Genomic DNA, 21,068 nt, shown 5'->3' with positions numbered 1-21,068 from the left:
TATTTTGGAAAAAGCCGTGCGGCGACGCGTCTCATGCCCAAAATATCCACCAAAATCGAATGAACAGACTCGTGAGAGATGTTAAGGTCACTAGCTATCTCTCTTAAGCTGGAATGGCGATTATCGAGCACAATTTCCTTAACTTTTTCGATGTTTTCATCGGTTGAAGAGGTCGAAGGTCGTCCAGAACGAGACATGACTTCGACGATCTCTCGGCGCTCCTTGAACGCTTTGTACCACTCGTAAGCCCGTGTTTTTGATAAAACTGATTCATCATAAGTCTTTTCTAACATTTTTAGCGAGACAGCACACGAAATTCCGTTCGCAACACAAAATTTTAGGCAAACTCTTTGTTCAATAATTTCGTTCATTGTAAAAAATCGTGATGCACTACTGAAGTGGACTGATTCAACCAGCTGCTGTAAACAAACTGGTTGACAAATCGCGCTCATGTTTGGCATAGTAATTAAGTACAGTGCTAACAACTTTCAGAAAAAAAAAGATTTTTAAAAAATCATTAGTGCGGGCCTTTTAAATTTCAAATTCCCGGTACTTTTTGACAGAATAGTATATTACATAAATTAAATGCAATATCGGAAGGTTTGGAGGTTCAAATGAAAAACCTGCTTATGGAACAGAAACCAATAAATCAAACAGTTTATCACACAATTGTTTCTCTTCAGCCTTCCCCCATATTCGAATGACTATTTTTCAAACACGAATTTTACGTATGATGGTGGACAATTCCAACAATGCTTTGTTATCACAGATTACTCTAGTTCCTGCAGATATCATCTGTGTTCCTACTGCAATGGAAAACAAGTAGTTTGTGCTGCCCCTAACCAATTTTTTTACGCCACACTTGTTTCTCCGTCCAATTATTCAATCGATCAGGAAAATCAGCGCCTTGATGTAGTGCTTATTTATAATATATTTGGCCTCCTAGCAACTAAAACTCGAAAACCATCATGGATGATTGATTGAGTTTGATTGATTGCGTCTGTTTTAAGTCCACTTTATGCACAGTAATGCTAATCGGGACTGCCCATACAGTTTAAATTGGGATCCGAACCACTATGTGCCTCCACCGGGTATCGAACCTGGGACCCCTTGATACAAGGTTACGACGCTGGATGATGTCAGTCGCTGTGTGCACTGCTGCCATTAAGATTTTTTAAATATTTTTTTATGGTGTATAACCAAGAGTAAATTATTAGTTTTCATTGAGGTTACGGAAAAGCATCTGTAGTTACCAGTTTGTAAATGCAACACAGCAAGGTTCGTACCCAGGGCTCTTTATGTACGCGACTGATACAGAGCTCTCAATATCTATTGTTCATCCATCGTATTTAGAACCGACATTTGGCTCACAATGCCGAAGAAGATTGTAACCTGTTGCAGTGAAAACAAAACACAATACGTGAGGTTTGGAAGATGTTATGAGAATTCTTGGTATGCCAAGAGGACGTGGTTTTCCCGATCAGACTTATGTATTCTTTGGCCAAACACAGACCTTGTCACGTGTCGAGGCTGTTTATGAATAATGTCGCTTGGAGTCCTCGCGATGACAGCGCCATTCGTTATATCTGGAGTCGTCCGCGGCTGTCACGCTGCAGGATTAATGTTCTGACGAGCCGATCGTCCAGATAACTATTCGACGTCATCCGACAATACTTTCGTTCCCCAAAATAGTCCATCAGCAGACCACAAGGAGCTCGGCCTTGAAACAATTAAAGCCGAGGACCAGACATCACTGACCGAAAGCGCCGACGGGGACATTCCTCTGTAAGAGTTGCTCGACGTTGACTTCTAATTAGTGTAGGAATAATGCTATCACGGAGGAATCGCAGTGTATACATCTGTTCCTAGCACGTTCCATTTTGAATGAGTTAATTAGGATTTCAACAAGACCGCTCAATGCAAGCACTCCTGGGGGCTATATGTGATAAACTCTTATTCAGAACTTCCGTTCTGAAGTTTTTTATGCACAGTTTCAACCCGAACTAATGTGCAATGTGTCTCCACCAGGGATCGCACCCGGGACCCTTTGATCACAAATAATCTCGTTATTATTTACGTGCTTAATTCCTTCGTACTTATCGAAGTTATGAAAACTATAGAAATTGGATCAATTGCATGTTGTCTTCTGGTGACATAATCTGAGCTTAAGTTGAACTTAACACGGAAATCAATGCGGAGAGCTGTGCGAGTATTGGACTGGAGGTGCTTTGTTGGTAAACTCAATACAGGTCACGCTTCAGCATTAAAGCAAGCGTTACCTTTTTTTGGTAATTGCGTCATTATATCAGCAAGTATATTGCTATACTTTTAAAAGTAACTATCGTTATTTTGCCTTGCTAAATATAGAACTCGCAACGTTATTCGCTATAACAAAACCTCATTAGTCACAAATGAAGAATGGGGAGAATTCAGAATCTGTTAGCTTCGAGAACCAAAATGGTGTCAGCATTTTGGTGTACGCATGTTGAAAGTGAAGTAACGCATTGTATTCAGGCGTTTCACATAGGCATTTTATGTTCACGTTGAGTCTGATTAGATTATGAAGTTTCAAAACGACTTCTCTGAAGTTGAAGAATAATTAAATCTATATTAAGTAAATTCGTTAAATGCATCGCGCCCCCCCCCCCCTCGAAAAAAAACTTGCAACGCAACCTTTTTTTTTTCTTTTCTTGGCTGTGGACTTTATCTATGCACCAGTTTAACAAATTTACGAAGTTACAATATGTATACACACATTACTTTCCTAGTCAACAACTAAGCAATTTCATAACACGTTTTATAACATTATTTTTTGCTTTGGTGAAACATTTTGTAAGAATATTGATCAGTGAGGACGAAGGAGAAGTCGGTAAGCAAGGTAGTGTTCATCGCGCTTGATATCTACTCTTGTATAAGTGCTGTAAAAATATTCTCTGTATGTTTCATGATGTTTGCATTGGAATATAATGTGGTTCGGTGATGCATTACTAGGATTCACTACACAAACAAATTAGTGAAAACAATGAGTTCTTGTAAAGTTGAGCTGGAGCGATTGTGTGATTTAGCGTGCAGCTCAGGGATGACGCTACTTGTATGTATCTATGCTAAATTTGGCTCAGGTAATGCCAATCCAATTCCATAAAAGGCCTACGCAAACTCCATTCGTAACGTCATCAGTTGTAGGTCGTGGATCACAACACAATATCAGCGTTACAGTTGCAAATATTCTCTATTTAAAAATGCACATCCGAAATCGCAACTGCAAAGCTGTGCAAAGACAAGGGAATTATCACATAAGGTACATCATTAAGAACTTTCCTTGCAACTCTGATATCCATAAGCGATCAACGTTATGTGGCAACTTCTCCCATATTTGGACGTGATGACGCAACAAAAGACAATACACGAGAATCTAGGTAGCCGACACGTAAAAGCCCTCAAACAAACCAGAAGACATAGAAATCCTGCGCGACAGAAAAGTTCGAGAAACACGATTCCATTGGCACCTACCGATTGTAGATTTTAATCTCTTCCGTGCCTTTGCCCATATCAGAAAGCGACATCTGAACGTTCCCTTGTAAAGCACTCCGGTGTAAAACACTCTGCAGTCATTTTTCTTCTTTTATTAGGGGGGAGTGGTTGACTATCAGATCCGGTAACGGTGTGAATCACGGGTGTTTTTATTCCTCCTTTTCTGATTGCTTCTTGTTGGTTATGTTTCGCTTTTATTGTCTCACGTCTGCTGGAAAGGGAAAGGTGTGCAAACAAACAATAAAGGTGTAAAATACTTCGCTGATTTACGGTCTCAATAAGTGCCCGCTGTGGTTTCAAATCGGTACGTGCGACGTGCTTCACTTCATTACAAAAAAAGATTGGTTCAAGGGGAGGGCAACGAGAAAAGGCTACTCGCCCTACAATTAAACACCCGAAGATGGGACACAGATTACTCCCCGCATGCTCGCAGCACCGCTCGTTTTTGGCGGCCAAAAGTTTACTTTTTGTGTTTCCTCCCCTCCTCGGTGTACGTGTCGTCATATCTAGAAGTTCCAGTCCGTTCCGAAAAGATAGCATCAGGCACGTTCAAAAAGTATTCACCGGTGAAGAGGGTTCGAGAACAAAACACTCACGTAATGCGTAACATCATGTTCATATTTGAAACAAGCTTTTTGCTGGTTCGAAGCGGAAACTTTTAAACGTAAGTGCATGATTTATACGTCATATATTTCCACAGTACTGTAGTAAATCTTGTAATACTGTTGCAAATATATCACCTTTGAAAGAAAAACAAAGCAAAAATAGAACCTCTTCGCTATATTATTCAACAATTATCTTCGATTGAGTTCGTAGAAAGCCGCATTTCAAGTCCAATTTGCTTGTTATGTCTCGGCATGTTATTAAGAAGCATTTCGATTTCGCACTTTCGTATATTTACGATGTGTCGGATGTAAAAGTCTGTTCATTTTTTAACAATTAAAATGTTAAAGCGGCTCTCGCATGTTGATGCACAATGTGCAAGGACTTTACTATTCTGCCAGATATAATAATGTTCTAATAAGGTGTAATAAAAAGATGGTAAATGCTGAAGTAAATCATCTTTCTTTTTTCTTATGTTGAAACTTGATGTTTCTTTCCCAGTGCTCTTTAGCAACGCTAGCTTCAGCACAGCTTATGTTTCACACAACGGCAAAAGTAATTGTAGGTGAATTTCCAATCACAATTTTCATTCACTCTGTTTTCTGCAACGCCAACAAGCAGACATCATCATCTACTTCACATGAACATAATTCTGTTCCTTAAGAAACTGTCCACCATTTTTTTCGTTATTTTTACTTCATTCTGTGTGTCTTTAGAGAATGGACTTGTACAGCTACGGACACTTCTGGGTTGGCACAAACCTATTTACTTTCAACGGGTTCGTTACAACCCAGAAACGTCCATGACTGTACTTGTACAGAAGTTATTCTCTGAGTATTCCTACTCTTGGTGCCAATTCTTGAACTCCACTCTGCGAAAAACAAAATTAATGAACATGATGACTGACAATTTGCCTCCTATTATATTTGCAGTTAGCTGTACCTTAATGGTTCATCAGTATCAATGGAGGCCCGTGGCCATGGCAACCAGGGTTGTTAAAGATCCAGGAACACAAATTCTAATGGGTTATGCAACAGGACTGGAACCTTTTATTTCGCACTATTTAAATTCGGTCCAAGTTGCGTATTGCTTCATTGAAGAAAGGTTCCTGGGCCGTATTTAAATTCATCCGGAAAAAAGATTCCTGGACCGAATTGAAATACTTTAAACATAAAGAGGTTCTTTACGGCCCTAAACCCATTTACACTTGCTGATTTTCTCTCCCGGACGGGAATTGAATTTATTTAAAATTCCTGGACCTTCAACAACCCTGTTTGCAACTATCTTATTTTCATGCTCTTTTTTAAAAAATACATTTTTCGAAATGAAGATTTGCTAGGGTACAGGGTCAACGAAGTTGGCAATAAGGTGTGTTTTACATAGCGTATATTGATACGCCTGTAGATTGAATTGTATGTTTTGCAAATATGCTGTGTATATAGAAACAAACTGCCGGAGTACTAAGTGAGATGAATGTACAGTCTTAGAACTCTGATCTCTTTTTTAAAATGTGTGTTTATCTAATGTTGTTTTACAAACCAATTAAAACATTTGTTATATGCACAGTGAGAAGACTACTTCGGTTTCATCAAAATTTTTGAATTAAATGCAAATCTAGTCCAGGGCGATGTACATATAGACACATTGCTAGTGTTAAGTTTCATAAGATATTGCAATGGAAACTACTTTTTGTAATTGAAAATTGACTTGAGAATGCAGAGCGTGGGAAAGAAAAAGAGATAAGGAAATACATAGCCCACCTCCCTCACTTTTAAATCGAACATACGAGTATACGTATAACTCTGCCTCTTAAGTCTGGCCGCCTCAGTGACGAATTTCGCCACCGAAAGGTCAAGAGTTCTGTTCCCGTCTTTCTTTGCCCTTCATCAATTTCATTTACGCATGCATCCTTGTCGTCTCGATTAATCTAAAGAGGCAGAAAAGTGGCGTAAAAGAAGAAAAATATATTCTGGGTATATGTATTTACGAGAAACAGTACCGTAAGCACAAAAATGGTAAGCATTTACTTTTTATGCAGAGTATTCGAGTATAGATAATCTTTAAGAGTTAAGAGTATTTAACAAACATCACCCCTTGCATTACAGGGTGTCTCAAAATATACCTACCAAGTTTAAAACGAGATAACGCCAGAGTGTGTGCGCAGAAGGTAATCAAACTTTGACATTGCATTCAATCGCTTGTTGGAATTCAGTTCACACCTGAACACAGCCTCAGACAGAAAGGAATATAAATATACGGCTGTAATTTGCCGAGACGATCTATAGAATTGAGCCACACCACCTATCCATGTCTCACCTGGCTTTTGAATGAGGAATACTTTCTCAGAAAGCCAACGAGGAAGTCCACCTCGTCTGCTTTGTGAGCAAACAGAATTGGCGTTGTGTGGGGAGCCACTCCGGCTGGGAGCAGGCACAATGAGCATGTAATTTCCTAGCAATAAATATTCCAACACACTTGGAATTCTATTTCTATTTCTCTTAATTACTTAGTCATACGGCATTGTTCTTGTATGCTAGTATCTGTTAATGGAGAGATGGACGGATAAGCATAAGACCAGCTGTGAAAGATTTTGTAACACCAGTTACAAGCTGCGTGCAGTCAGTGCCAAGATAGAAGGTTGTAATGACTCCGCGTTGGCCTACTTCGTTGTTTTATATTATTATACAATGGCTTATTATATATTATATTATTATCTCATGTTCATTATAGTTTCACGTATTTTACAGTTAATAAATTCATAAATATTATATTAATGCCTTCAGCCAACTTCTCAATATGGCCGCCTTTATAATCGTTAACTTTATATACTAATATATCTAGAAGTATAAATAGCGGCAAGTTTAAGCAATTTTTATATACTCAACACCAATAGTTTGATTTGCTTTTAAATGTTCTAAAGATTGTCGTAAGTTTCATTTCAATCAGGTTAGTGAAGCCTAAGTTATTAATTTCAGAGTTAAATTCCTTATATCTATTCGTTGTTTCATGTTTTTGGTAAACGCCATTCTTTTCTCTTATTATATTTCGAAAGCCATTGTTGATTTGTTTAAATTCTTGTGGTGTGAGAAGATCATGCGTTCACGTTTACATTGTTGCCATCACATACCAAAATTCACTGTGCCAGATTAATGTAAATTTCCAACATGTTACTGTTTTATTTTATCTACTTTCTGGTATTAAAAATTTATTGTGTCTGGTACCACTGTGTCAGTGGGGAGGTATAACCGTTATCCAGAGAGCTGTTAACAGCATCGCGGTGACATTTTAACAAGCAAGAGGCGCTTTATTTTAATATTTTATTACGTACTTGTGGAATACCTGGATCGGGAGAGCAACCACGTGGGTTCTCAATGGACTTCACCAATGGATGCAAGGGAAGGGAACGCAGTATTTCAGCTCGAACGCTGGGATGATACTAGCATGCTCTGAAGAACTAGCAAGGTAAGTTGTACAGTGCAGTGCAACGCCACGAGGACGTAGCAAGATCCATTCCTGCATTTAGTCACCTTCCTGTGACTTTTGAGCAGATGTGATAGTACTGATACTGGTTTTCGTCTGTTTCTTGGTTTTGTTTCAATTCTGAACCTGCCTTGCGTTTGACAGAGCGAATGAAGAGTGATAGAAAATTTGCCTCCTATTGATATTTGCAGTAAAATGTACTGAAGTAGCAAGTTGAAGCAACATGAGTGACGTTCTAATGTAATTGGGAATTTCGTCTACATAATGTATTATATATATAAACTGAATTACCTGAGAACTTGGTTCGTGCAGACGATGACTGGCTGCTGGCTGTTCTCCATGTTGTCCTTCACCTGCAGAACGCAGTGGACCCACAACCAATCGCCGCACCTCTTTTGCAACCGTAGCAACAGGATGCACGACCTGTCCTGCTCCGACTGAGTAACTGAAACAACAAACCAAGTAAGTAATGTGTAAAGAAGGAATATACAAATTTCTTTGCCTTGTACAGGATTTGTTTTAATTAACCAAAAAGTTAAGCTTTCTAAAAGCCCGCAATAAAAATGCATAGTAACCTTTACTAAATTTGATAATTTATGGTTAATTCTATGAAAGTTGTCCTGATTTCATAAAATTACTTTAATAAAATATATGCTCGTAAATAGGAATTTCTTTGCAAATATTTGGTCACCAACATGTTTTTGAATATGTGGCTTGTGTTTAGGTATTCCAATCCAAACAAACGTTAACTTTCTTTTCAAACTAAATTATCTTCATGGAAGAACACAGAGGTTTTAGGAAAATTTGAATGTTTTCATATTTAGATCCATTACGTATTTTATTCCTTGGTTTATCAAAGAACAAGAATACGAGTTTTACATTAAATCTTTGCTAAAACCTTCATAATCTTTGTGTTTATTTACTATAACTAACTAATTCACACACAGAACATTGAAACCAAGCTATGTATTATTCTCGCATGTTGAGTATTTTTAAGTCTGAACTAACACTTGAAATAAAATTTCTGGATTGAATTTTGTAGGTTTTCTCCAGCAAGATTCCATATTTGCACTTTCTAGGATGAGTAACAAACTTTTATTAAAAGTTGAAAAAATCCGCATGTAAATTTTACGACAATCGGATACAGAGCACTGCATAAGTATTGTGCTATTTTTTAAAAAAAGAATGTGCGACGAAGAACAAAAGATTCAAAATGATCTTGTAACATGTGCTAGGAGAAACCTGCATTGGCAACCAAGCTAAAGCAATCACAAGCCCTAGACATGAACAAAGTGTGGAAGAGTATGGAATATATCTGCAAGTACTAAGTTTGAATTTTGTAGAATTTACGTCATATTTGAATTTGTGACAAAAAATATCTGTTTCAATGAATGTACTTACTCAGGCGATGCTTGCTTTGGGCCTCTCGAATGCTGTCCCAGTGAAGGAGCTGGTACCACGAAGCTCCTTGGAGATCTGGTCGAGAATATCCCAGGTGGAACTCCCCACTGCAAAGAAAACCAGCCACGTGAGAAGTTAGTATTCCTTTATCGCAAAATGTATTCCAGTTTGTTAATAGTTGAAAGTATTACTTTCTAATTATACTTTGTTTTTTTGTCATTATAGAACTTCCCGCGGTTTTATTCGCTAGACAGTACAAAAACATGATACTCATAAATGATGGGGCGTGTATGGTCACCTTAAGACAGATAGTTACAGTCTTCTAAAATAAATTCCTCGTGAATGAGAAAAAATCAGTTACTGTATATGATAGTGGACACAACAACCGGGAAAAGACAACATTACACGAGTATATGGCGGAACAAAATGAAAAGGCACAGAATAATACCTGCACTTTCCCCCCATAAGTTTTATACTATTTTCGTTAATGAGACGGGATAGCTTGCAAAAACACAGACTATAGCAAATGATCAAGAGTATTGCATTGGTGTCGATATTAGTCCGTCAGAGTCTAGGGTGTACCCACGACCGACGGAAAGGGGGGGGGGGGGTGCGATGCGTGTCACCGTCTAGAGCGGTAAATTTGTGGGACGGCAACATTGGAAGAAAAGGAAAAAATAAGCCTATTGAAAACTTGTAAATTATAATATTTCTGTATAAAACTTCTTCGAAAGAGGCTCAATTTTGCACCGACAACCCGTCCGACACCGGCAACCCGACACTCAGAATTCCACCGACACCGGCATTCGGAACCCCATCGGCAACCGGTACTCAGAACCTCACCGACACCGGCATTCCGGCACTGAAACCCCGACCGACAACTATAATTGAGTTGAAATAATAATTTTCTTATCATAATTTCTTTTCAAACACAAACATTACGAAAATTATGTTCAAACCTTTTTTTTTTTTTTTTGGAAATTTTATAAGTTTTAAAATGATAATGTGTAATCTTATACTTAATCTCACGGTAATTTTAGATGTAGACCAAACTAACCATGTCACCTCCCCTGTGGAATTTGTGGCACATCATTTTAAGTAAAAGTTTGTGATATTAATGTGCCACATCACTATAAACCTTACTATGAAGGAAATGTAATTCGAATTATTTGCCACTTATTTAGTTGCACGTTAGGTATCCCTGGTTAGGTTATCATTTTATTGGCTTTTGCCTTCTGAACACTCCCTTTCCTCTTTAGGAATGAATTGATAATGCACTTCTTACTCATGCATTCTTTTCATCTCTTACCGTGTAGGAAAGACACCCAAGTTATTTTCCATATGGAAAGTTGGTATGGTTGGAGGAGGACTCGTGTTATTTATCTCAATAGTATAATTTTATGATACCTCTTGAGGGCCTCCTCGATGGCGTTGTGGTAACGTTATTGCCTTGTAATCAAGGGGTCCCGTCCCGGTGGAAGGTTATAGTGGTTCGGATCCCAATTTAAATTGTAGGTCCAGTCCGGATTATCCTATCTGTGCATAAAGTGGACTTAAAACAATAACTCGATACCCCTTGGACCAAATAAAATTCACTCTTCCACCTTTTGAAAACAAAATCTGGCGTAATATTGCCTTTTCTCACCTTTGAAATAAAATCTGTGACATAATTTGGGAGATATTATTACTTACGTGGCTATGAAATGGCATCAGAATATCATTAATTGTGACGTTAGGTATGGCATAGAAAAAATGCTCGTTGATAACTGGGTGTCACCCGTCAGAATATGAAAATAGGTACACCATCTTACCAGAAAATGCATGGTTCAACTTAAATCCCAGGATTTCTGCTGGACTATACCCATCCACAATAAATTTCAAGACCAGAGCATCGAAGAGAAAGCTGCTGGAAAATAATTAGCGTTTCAACACAGTTTCTTACGCGCTCTTTTGTGTATACCGCGTGGCTCCTTTGAATTCAGCACTACACCTGTCGGCGATGTGCAATTTTTCGCATAGAAGCTAAAGCACAAGTGTCATTGCCGTTCGGATTGCTTTCCCGTAACAAACGGCTCGTGGTTAAACCTGCTAACAATTAACAATGCCCAGAATACGTCGTCTGTGCCACAGAACAGTGAAAGCCAACGATTCGCACGAAGCTGTTACGACTCCTCGCGTAACCGTTGGCATAAATGACAAGGATGGGCCGTTTGCAAGTTTTGATTGCTACGCCACCTGCAGGTTGGATCTAAAATGCCTCGAAGATTGTGAAATTCTGTGATCATGAAATTAGGGACTAGTAGCGTCATTTTGACCAGGTTATAAAGTAGAGTACCGGTATAGGCATATACTGTTGGAATGAATAAAGTGGATTATAATAAATTTGTTGATGCAATTGTGATATGGAATTGTAACGAGAGCATATTAATTCTCTGTAGAAGCAGACACTTTTGGTGGTACAAAAGCACTAATTTGTAATGCTCCAGTAGATCGCAGGTCAATTAAACAATCGTAATAATTACTTAATACTGACATCCAGTAATAACTAAGAGCAATTTGTAAGGTTAGTTGCTACATCGAATTAGGAATTTATCCTAAATATTTTAATATTGAATAGCATGGTTAAGAGAAAAATATTAGTTTGCTTGGTGAGTTATTAATGAGCACAAACATGGTTGGCTGACTGGTTCCTATAAGGACAACAACGATAATTAATAACGATAAAGGTTAACCCTTCCAAAATCATATCGTTGATATACCATCGATGCCAAATTTTTACTGTAATTATGAAATTATGTGTAATACTTTGTCAAAGGTTGGAATCTCGGGTAAGACTAGATCTGACTTGAAATTTGAAAACATTAACGTTTCTGAAAGAACACAAGAAACCAGTTTTCTCGACTTGAAAATAGAACATCCATTAAGTATTGGAAATTAAAGAGAGTTCGACGTTTGCAAAGATAATATCGTTTGTGAAGCTCTGTTCCCACAACACTTTTAAAGGGCCTCGAAGGGCATGACGCAGCAACCTGCAAATTGGTTTCGACGTTTCCTTCACAATTAGCCAACACTTCTGGGAAACTGCGCTACATCTTCAACGCTCCAGCCGTGTCTGCAGCGATGCCAGCTCTACACAACTATCACTAAATTTAGTACGTTCCAAATGGCGTTCGTGTTTAGGCCATGCTGAATTGAGCGTGCATCTTGCTTGTAAAAATTTCTACCGCACTGTTTATAGTCGGGTGACGAGTTCGACTTCCGCTATTTTCTACAAGTAGATCCCATTCTGTCAAAAACATTATTGGTAATCCGTCGACTCGGTGGTCAAGCGCGTTAAGTGGTCCACTTTCGATCTCGCTACTGAAGTTTTCCCGCACAACGAAACATAGTGGAGAGTATGTGTGCTTGTAGGGAGGATAATATTGACCTAAAGTTACCTCTAGGAAAACTTCGATAAAAGAAATAACGAAAGGATGTAGCGATGAATCATTTTGCATGTGAAACACTAATTGCAGTGTTGTTTTTTTCTTTTTACGACTGATTCCAAGTGAGTACATTGGTATTAAAAGTGGATATATTTTGAAAAGCAATTCATTTTTGTATGCCAATAAAAATTAAATCAATATTTAACCTTGAGCAAATATTCTGCAACTAAGAAACTTAATTTAAAATTGCTTGAAGTACATACATGTAGATAGTGGCCGCGGTGGCTCAGTCGGTAACGCGTCTGACTACCATGCTAAAGGTCCCGGGTTCGATCCCCGGCCGGTTCAAATCCGGGAACTTTTCTAACGGTGGAAGCGGCCCCGGCGCCCACCCAGCGTCGAATAACATGGGTACCTGGGGGAAACCCTGGGGGGTAAAGGCGGTCAGGGGCGTGATGCTGATCACATCACCCCCACTCACGACCGGATCAAGAAAGTGTGGGGCGTTACCCCCACACCCCCTATACGCCTTCATGGCGTGATGCTATGCACAGGGGAACACTTTACCTTTTTACCTTTTACATACATGTAGATTGCATGAATTACAATCTGACGTGTTAAATTACATTAGCCTATGCTTAATAAAGTCACGGAAACAACAATGAAATTTTTATGCATTTTCCGAGATGCATTTTCCACACCGAAATGACACGCGACACGTGCCACTTGATAACGAACCAATCAATAGCAACGTTTCACATGTAGCAGCAAGACAGGCCGCACAAACCTCCATTCGATTAGTGAAATCCTCAAGTGACAAGCATCACTTTTGTTTGAAACCAATATGTATATTTTATATCTTGTCTTCTAAACTAATCCGATAAATGGTAGACTACTATTGTTTGGTTGTATAAGGGAAAAATCAGCTACCACAGTGGAGTGGTTGGCGTGTCCCGCTACGAAATCAGAAAGTCTACTTTGAATCCTGAATAAGGCATGGTTGTTTCACGGTATTCATTCTTTCACCAAATTGATCATCATTGTCGCGAGTGTAAATAATCAAGAATACAAATACAAAGCGTAACAGAAGAAAAGAAAAAGAATTAACCACAAAAACAGCTGAGTAGAGGAAAAAGACTAACTTATCGTTAATTCCTGCAACCCTCCTTGACATAGTCCTCTCTGATTTTAAGTATATCCACTATTGCCAGATCTTTTCGCGGCTCCCACACCAAACAAACTAGGCAGCGGCTTCAGCTCCAAAAGGCAAAAACAGTGGAAGAACGAAAAGCGAGTAATTGCACATCTCACGAAAGGATTTTTTTTCTTCTGCAACGGCAAGGCCAAGGAACCCTGTAGAACTCCAAGGAAATACTCTTTCGCTGTAAAATTGGTTTCGCTAATTCCCACAAACAAGGAAAAGAACTTGTTTCTCACTTTCTGGCTAAAACAAGCGTTTTGTGGCTTCCTGCCACTTCACACAACGGTGTAAGCAGTCTGCTTTCTAACATACACTAATATACATACTAGCTTCCTCTGCGAGGTTTCCTCTGAAGGCATCGCCCTGTGTGAAGAGATGACTACAGGTGTAAGTTGGATTCGTACGGGCGAATCAATTAGAGGCCGTGAACTATCATTGGTTGACATAATGACGTCACTTTGGAGGTACGTGGTTTAAAAAAATGCAATAAACGGAAACTTAACTGGACACTAAACTGAGAATCCACGCTGTAGTCTAACTAAACCCAACGAAAACGTATAATAATTGAGATTATGCACCGTTACCGAGCTGTTGTGCATTGTTCTACCGCTTTGCAACTGACTTGTTCGAACCATCCGCTTGGTTTAGATATTTATAAAATCTAGAATATGCGCACGAAATGTTTCGCGCAGGGTCCTTGCAGGATAACCAAATATCTCGTGGGATAATAATATAAATATGATAATAAATTTTAAAAAGAAATATTAAATCTATAAGCTATTAATACATGAATAAATTAAAAATAAGACATATAACATTCATCATCCTATTTCTAGTGATCTTAATTCCACAAGTAACAGCTGAAGAATATTAATATGAAAGTGAGAAACGGATTATTTTTCCACAATATTATACATTTTTATTATAATTGTTATGTATTGATTCATCCCAATCCGGTGGCGGATGGTCGAAAATTCATGGACACTCCTGTATAAATACATCCTATGTATGTGTACATAAGTTTATCTGAAGAAAGCGCCATTGTCTGACATGGTATTGTGTTGCAGAAGGCGCAGCCAGGATTAATTTATAAATACAGTAGTGTTGGTGACATGGTACTACTCGTCAGTTCACTTACAAGATCGTGCGAACCAGCATTTCTACTTAAAGGAAGAATGTCTGGAATGTTGATATGGAAGACGCCTCATGTGAGAATGTGAAAACGAAGAAGAAAAAAAGTGCATCCACTGCAGTGTGTACATCCGCCTGGCAGATAAACAGGGGAGAGGGTGCATTCGACGTCTCAAATGACAACCGATTGGTTGGCCTCCGTACGAGTGGGACGTGCCATTCGTTCTTCTCCAATCGTCTTGCTCTATTGATCGCCTGTTGGCGTCCTATTGGTCAATTTCCGGAGATTGCGTGATTGAATTCTTCCTTTAGGTGATGTCTGAAACGGCGGGGGAGGAGGGGTAAACAATACACGTTGCGTGTTTTATGTCCCACCGCCATGGATGGGAGCGAAAAAAAAAGTGAATTCGCAATAAAGCTACGATGGTACTTTTGTCATTTCGTAATACCGATTTTCTGTAGTCTGAAACCTCTCTGGCATAATAAAACCCGAAGGAACACATATATTCACTTCTCTATGATATAAGGGAAGCTGGCAGGCTTGAGCTCCCTGAAATCTCAACACATTTTTTTTTTTAAATGTATTTTTGTTTATTTATTTAACAGCGGATTCGAATTACAGCATTAGAAATTTTACATTGGAATGTACTAACGAGAAAATAAACTAAAATTACATGCGGTAAAGTGGCTTACACGTTATTACACAACAACGTTCTAAAACGTGCCTGATTTTCAAAAATGTTCGGCTGGGTAGTCTGTGAAACAGGGAACGATGGATAGTCTTGGTTTCTGACAAGCAAAAAGTTGATTGCTTCGGGTGGTGCGAGGCAATCACTTCTGATGTTGCCAGTGGCTATTTTATGCAGGAGTATTTGTCTATCGTAAAGAGTGTGGGCATTAAGCATATTCAGAAGGATGGGCTATTGCAGGTGTTTTGTAGATGTAATTCGGTGATGAACAACGGCCAAGAAAAATGTAGAAGAGAATTTAGTCTATCTAATTTTGAGGAGCATGCCATGGACCAGATCGGAGAGCAGTATTCAATTTTAGGCGAAACAAAAGATTTGTAAGAAGTCCTGAGAAGCAGACAGGTTGTTTATTTCAGTAAAACGATAGAGTAGACCCAGCATACGGATGGAACACTAAGGGAGATTTCAGACCGAAGCTTTAGAACGAGCCGATCAACAGCAACGTTTCACACCGTATGCCTATGCTCGATTGGAATCCTCAAGCGAGACGTGTCGACCTGTCGCTTCGGTGTAAAATCTACCTTAGTGACTGCGGAGATGTGTTCAGAAAAGACGAATTTCTCATCAAATTTAACTCCCAGGTCCTTCTGTGCGGCAACTCTTTGAATACAAATATTTTCTATGAAATATTTTATGTTTAATTCCCATGCTCCAAACATATGCATTTACACGTGATGAATATTTTAACTATGCAATGAGTGAAGACTAGTACACACGGTTGGGTCATGTATAAACGGCAAGTGATGGACGTTTATTATATTCTCCTTCATTCCCCCATCTGTCTACTGTTTCTCTCCCCTTCTCAAACTGCTTTTATTTCTGTCTCGATTCTTTTCTTTAATAATTTCTCTATCCAGTATCTTTCTCTTAATTACTCACTTGCTTTTATTTCGCTCTTTCTCTGTCATTCACTTACCTGCTGTATTTCTCTGTGTGTCACTCACGCGGTGGGAGTGGTGGAGCAAGCGGTCAGTCAACCTAGTCTTATTTTTGTAAAGAATAAACGTCGCGATGCTGCATGAAAATATTGACACCCTATTAAATTAATATTATTGCCACTTTGCAAAGAAAGAAATCTAAAAATTATCTTAGAATGGATGGAGTATACAAATGCAGACATTAATCATTTTTCAACTTGTGTTATCAAGGGTTTTCTTTGTAACCAATTATTCTTGTTTATTTTTAATACTACACTTATTTTCTTGATATTAACCATGCTAACGTGTCATTATAAAATGTAACAATGTATAGTAAATAAAATTTTGTTTTCGGTGTGGTCGTTATTATTTATTGTGTCCATATTTGCATGTATTACCATTCAGCATGTGTAATAAAAGCTACAAAAAGTTTTGTTATATTTATTTGACCTAAGTTTAAGGGAGCACAGTATATTTCCTTCAGAAACGTTCTTCCTTTTAATAAGCTTTGGAGAAGTAGATCTGTGAATAAAATTCCAATGTTATATTTTACTTCCTGAAATATGTGCACGTAAGCTAAGAAATATCTGTGGTGGTGGTGGTGTGTCCTCTCAACACGAACTGAGCACAAATTTCTCTGCTGAGATGCTTCATCATACAATAATAAGAATCTTACATTATCTTTGTGAAGGTTTGATAGACCAATGGTACGAAATGCAGCAAAGTTTATGTTAGTTTCATAGTTCATTCAAGGCAATGATTTTCAAGGGTACAATAAACTTGAAACTAGAATATAAAATTTGGTAAATGTGGTTGAAAATTACAATTGTCATACAAGATTACGACCTGGTGGTTGTTTTAGTCTTCTAAGTTTTTAATATAATCTATGTGTTTTGTGTAAATAGCAAGATCAGTAATAAAAAAAAGATAAAAATTGATAATTTTCGAAACTAGGAGCTTGTTTATAACATGAAATCAATAAAGTACTCGTAAATAAAATTTCGTCTATTATATTTTTTAAAGAAGATAAACATAAGGGTACATTTGATTCTCATCTACCCAAGCATAATGAAACAATAGCATCTTTTAGCCGCACTGTCAGGACTTTAAAAAATGGCGCCATATATTAGCAGAAATTATAATAGTTCAGGGTGGCTACTCTAGGACCATGATAAAATTCAAGTATAATTCCCGGTTTTCAAGGCAAATTTTCAAAAAATTCAAGGCCACAAGCAGATGTTTTCTCTATTTCAAAGTTGCATATTACCGCCTCTCAACATCCACACACATGCACCAGAGGCGCAAACACGAACCTTTGTCTGGGGAGTGTGTGGCAAGTACCAGGATAAACATACCAATGATAATAATAATATACATTATTATGATTATTATTATTAGCAGTAGTAGTAGTTATGTTAGTGTCAAAGACGTTATCATCCTCGTAAATTACAGAACAGAGGGGTAGAAGTCCGTGTTAAAGCATTTGTGTTGCAACAAACTATTTTCAAAATTTTTTTTTTTAAAAAAAAAAAGTTCAATTTCACATTAATTACTAATGGAAAACAAGTACACAAACTGTATTTTTGAATGGCAGAAAATGCATGATAAATGCATTTCGAATATTATTTTTTTGTACATATAACATGCATAACTTTCATGTACAACATACACGTATGTTTTACACATATTCAAAGTGGAGTGATGTAAAATAAGAAAATTAATGCCACCACTAAATTGTGTACGTATTCAAAGTTTATTTAATATATATAGACAAAATCCATTAAGAGAAGTCTTATTTCTCTCTTTGGTAATTTACAATGCATTACAGAAAACATTCATACTGCGAGTGAAGCGAACAAGAACATTTTTAATCCATTTCTTTGCAAACTGAAAACAATATTGATTTAATAGGCCTCAAATAAATTCACGGAGCACCATGGCATTTTCTCTTTAAAATCTTTTATCATTTAGATTGTTCGGTGGCCAGGGCCGACTTCCGCCGCTCCCTAGCTACGGCTCTGAAGTTGACGAGACTAAGAAAAGCAGGCATTGCGAGCGAAGCGAGCGAGAAAATTTTATGAAATGTATTTTTATTTGCGTAAATTTGAAATCGAAGGGGATAATTGGCCCTCTGTACCATCTGCAGGTGCCCTTGGCTATCAATGTTGCCCCGTTGCCCTCCTTAGAATTGATTTCCATTTAAGGTTGGGGGGAGTATTGCCCCCTGCGCCACTGATATGCACACACAAATGTAGTAACAATATGAAGTGTCTGTGTGATTCCAATGTATCCAAAAATTCTAATTTAATTAAACGGCATATTTAAAACATTTAATTTTAGGTCCTTAGTTTACATTTGCCATTTCAGACTCGAAATACATCTACAAACATAAGTCACACAAATGTTATGGTATATATTCTAACCTGTGTAAGAATTTCAAACTCAAATCTACCTAATCATCTTCAAAAAATCTTATCTTGCAATAATCTTCCGTCTGTCAGATTGCTCTACAAAGGACAGTAACAAAGTAAACAGATCGAGAGAATTCTGTTTTATTGTTCACACATTATTTTCCTTCCTCGATAAAAATTAAACTCAACTGTGAAAATCTCGCCTCAGGGCATTTATGAATATGTATAAATTCAATAGGATTTGGATTAATGAAATTTGCAATTTTTCACGTCCACGGAGAAAAATTCAAGCATAATTCCTGGAGCCAATAATTCACGAAGAATTTCCTGAATTCAAGGAATTCCCGCTGAGAAGCCACCCTGTAGTTGTAACATGTTATACATAAGATTCATTGTTAAGCGCATTCTCTCAAGTGATGAGGAAAGTGTTTGAAGGTGGTTGTGGGCTTCTGCGAGCCCCTGTGGGACTACCCCGTAGGGCGTGTTATGGTCGGTAGGCCTGAATATTGGGCTTGCATAGGCCCACGGAAAGATGGAGCAGCTAAGAAGACGGAAGGAATTTGGTACAATGGATGGCAGAGAAGAACAGAAGAACAAAGCTGCTTTTCCTGAAGGAGATTCGAACCCATGGCCTTTAGATCTCGTAGCAGTTCCCTTACTGACTGAGCTATCGACCATATTCACTTCTTGTATCTTTGGACTTTGTATTTATATCAGCAAGTTACCTGACTGACCTGAAAAAAAAAAACTCTTTTGTGGAACTGATTAGAACATACAATCTTCAAGATTGTGAGTCTACAATCTTACCGACTGGACTATCATGGATCCGTACTTTAGCACGCTTGAAACTTTCCCGCAACAAACGGAGACTTTTTTATATATATATATATATATAAATTATATATAAAATGAATGTTTGCTTTTTGTTACTTTGGAATTCAGACGAAATAAAAATAAGTTTCCACTGAAACTACAAATATATAATTGTCGTCTTGATGCGGTCTTTTCCTGCGTAGTAAATTATAGATAACAGTAATAGTAAGTATAGGGAGAGGGGGCTCCTAATGTGCCCTATAAAATGTAGAAACTCCATTATAATAATGAAAATAATAGGGGAAGTCGGGGGAATATGAGCATAGTTAAAGTTTTTCATTAAAAAAACTAAAAATCAGTGTTTGTTACAGCTTTAAACGCTGCTCCGTTTGATTCCTCAGCTTGTTTTCTACTTTAACCCAAACAGATAGTTTCTTGTAAAAACAATATTTTACAAAATGATGTCAAGTTGCTCATATTACCCCAGACACGGGGTAATATGAGCATAGATCAGGGTTAATATGGGCCATTACAAATAAAGCTGGATATAACAAAATTTTTACATTTTTTTCTTAGTGCACCTGGTAGTTATTACCATTTATACTATACACAAGCACAATCCACCGCAAAAGGAATGTCTCCATCATCACCACCCAAAAAATCATTTGCAGTTTTCAAATGCAAAGGTGACTCCATCTTCCTCAATGTTTACTCCGTCCTCATGTAACCACTCTCTGCTATTCTCACACCTTAACCATTTTTCTCCATTGAAGTCATTGTTTCCTCCGCAAACAGGACACATACAATCGTCATCAGTTAAAGAATGAATAAATCATTCATTAATTTATTTCATTGTTATTTGTTTATAATATTGTTAAATTACATTCATTTCTTTAATTTAAATGTTCTAAAGACCAGAATAATTAATCTAATTTTGGAATATTGTACAGTCGAAAATAGTTGCTCATATTTCCCCAGACGCAATGATTTGAATTACCATCTCGTGTGCCACAATGCTTACATGCAACGAAACAGTTTCATTCTGAATAGAAAGCCTAATCACTACATTTTCAAATGACTATTATGGCATTTTGTCAGACTAACAACTTTCATGTTATTTTAGCCTATACAAATATTCCTAAATAACTATGAGACTACATTTTGACAAAAACTTTTCACAGACTTGCATTAAAAACGCTGACACGACAAAGACTGTCGCTAGGCTCACAACATTTAGTGAGGCACTGGTAGAGGCTTCAACGAAGTGCTGCCAACTGTTGGTCTCGGAAACGATTCTCCTCTTGGCGGTGACCGCGATAATGCTTCAACCTGCTCATATTCCCCCTACTTCCCCTATCCATGTTTTTAAAAAGTAAAGATTTTTAGTTTCATTTGAGATGTCCCGC

General features: G+C 37.8%; 1 protein-coding gene across 1 annotated transcript in view; it reads right to left on the bottom strand.

Moving 5' to 3' along the window:
• dysf (neuronal PAS domain protein dysfusion) overlaps positions 1-21,068 on the bottom strand; it is a 388,516-nt gene that overhangs the window by 6,873 nt on the left and 360,575 nt on the right. Inside the window, exons 7-8 of the mRNA XM_083118732.1 lie at positions 9,016-9,122; positions 7,906-8,059 (exon numbers count right to left, since the gene is read on the bottom strand). Of these exons, the coding sequence (XP_082974858.1) occupies positions 7,906-8,059; positions 9,016-9,122 (261 nt within the window). The remainder of the gene's footprint in view (positions 1-7,905; positions 8,060-9,015; positions 9,123-21,068) is intronic.

Source organism: Lepisma saccharinum, chromosome 3 (genome assembly GCF_977018435.1).
Source record: "Lepisma saccharinum chromosome 3, izLepSacc3.1, whole genome shotgun sequence".
In the NCBI taxonomy this organism is placed as follows: domain Eukaryota; kingdom Metazoa; phylum Arthropoda; class Insecta; order Zygentoma; family Lepismatidae; genus Lepisma; species Lepisma saccharinum.
This window is presented reverse-complemented; position numbering and strand designations above follow the sequence as displayed.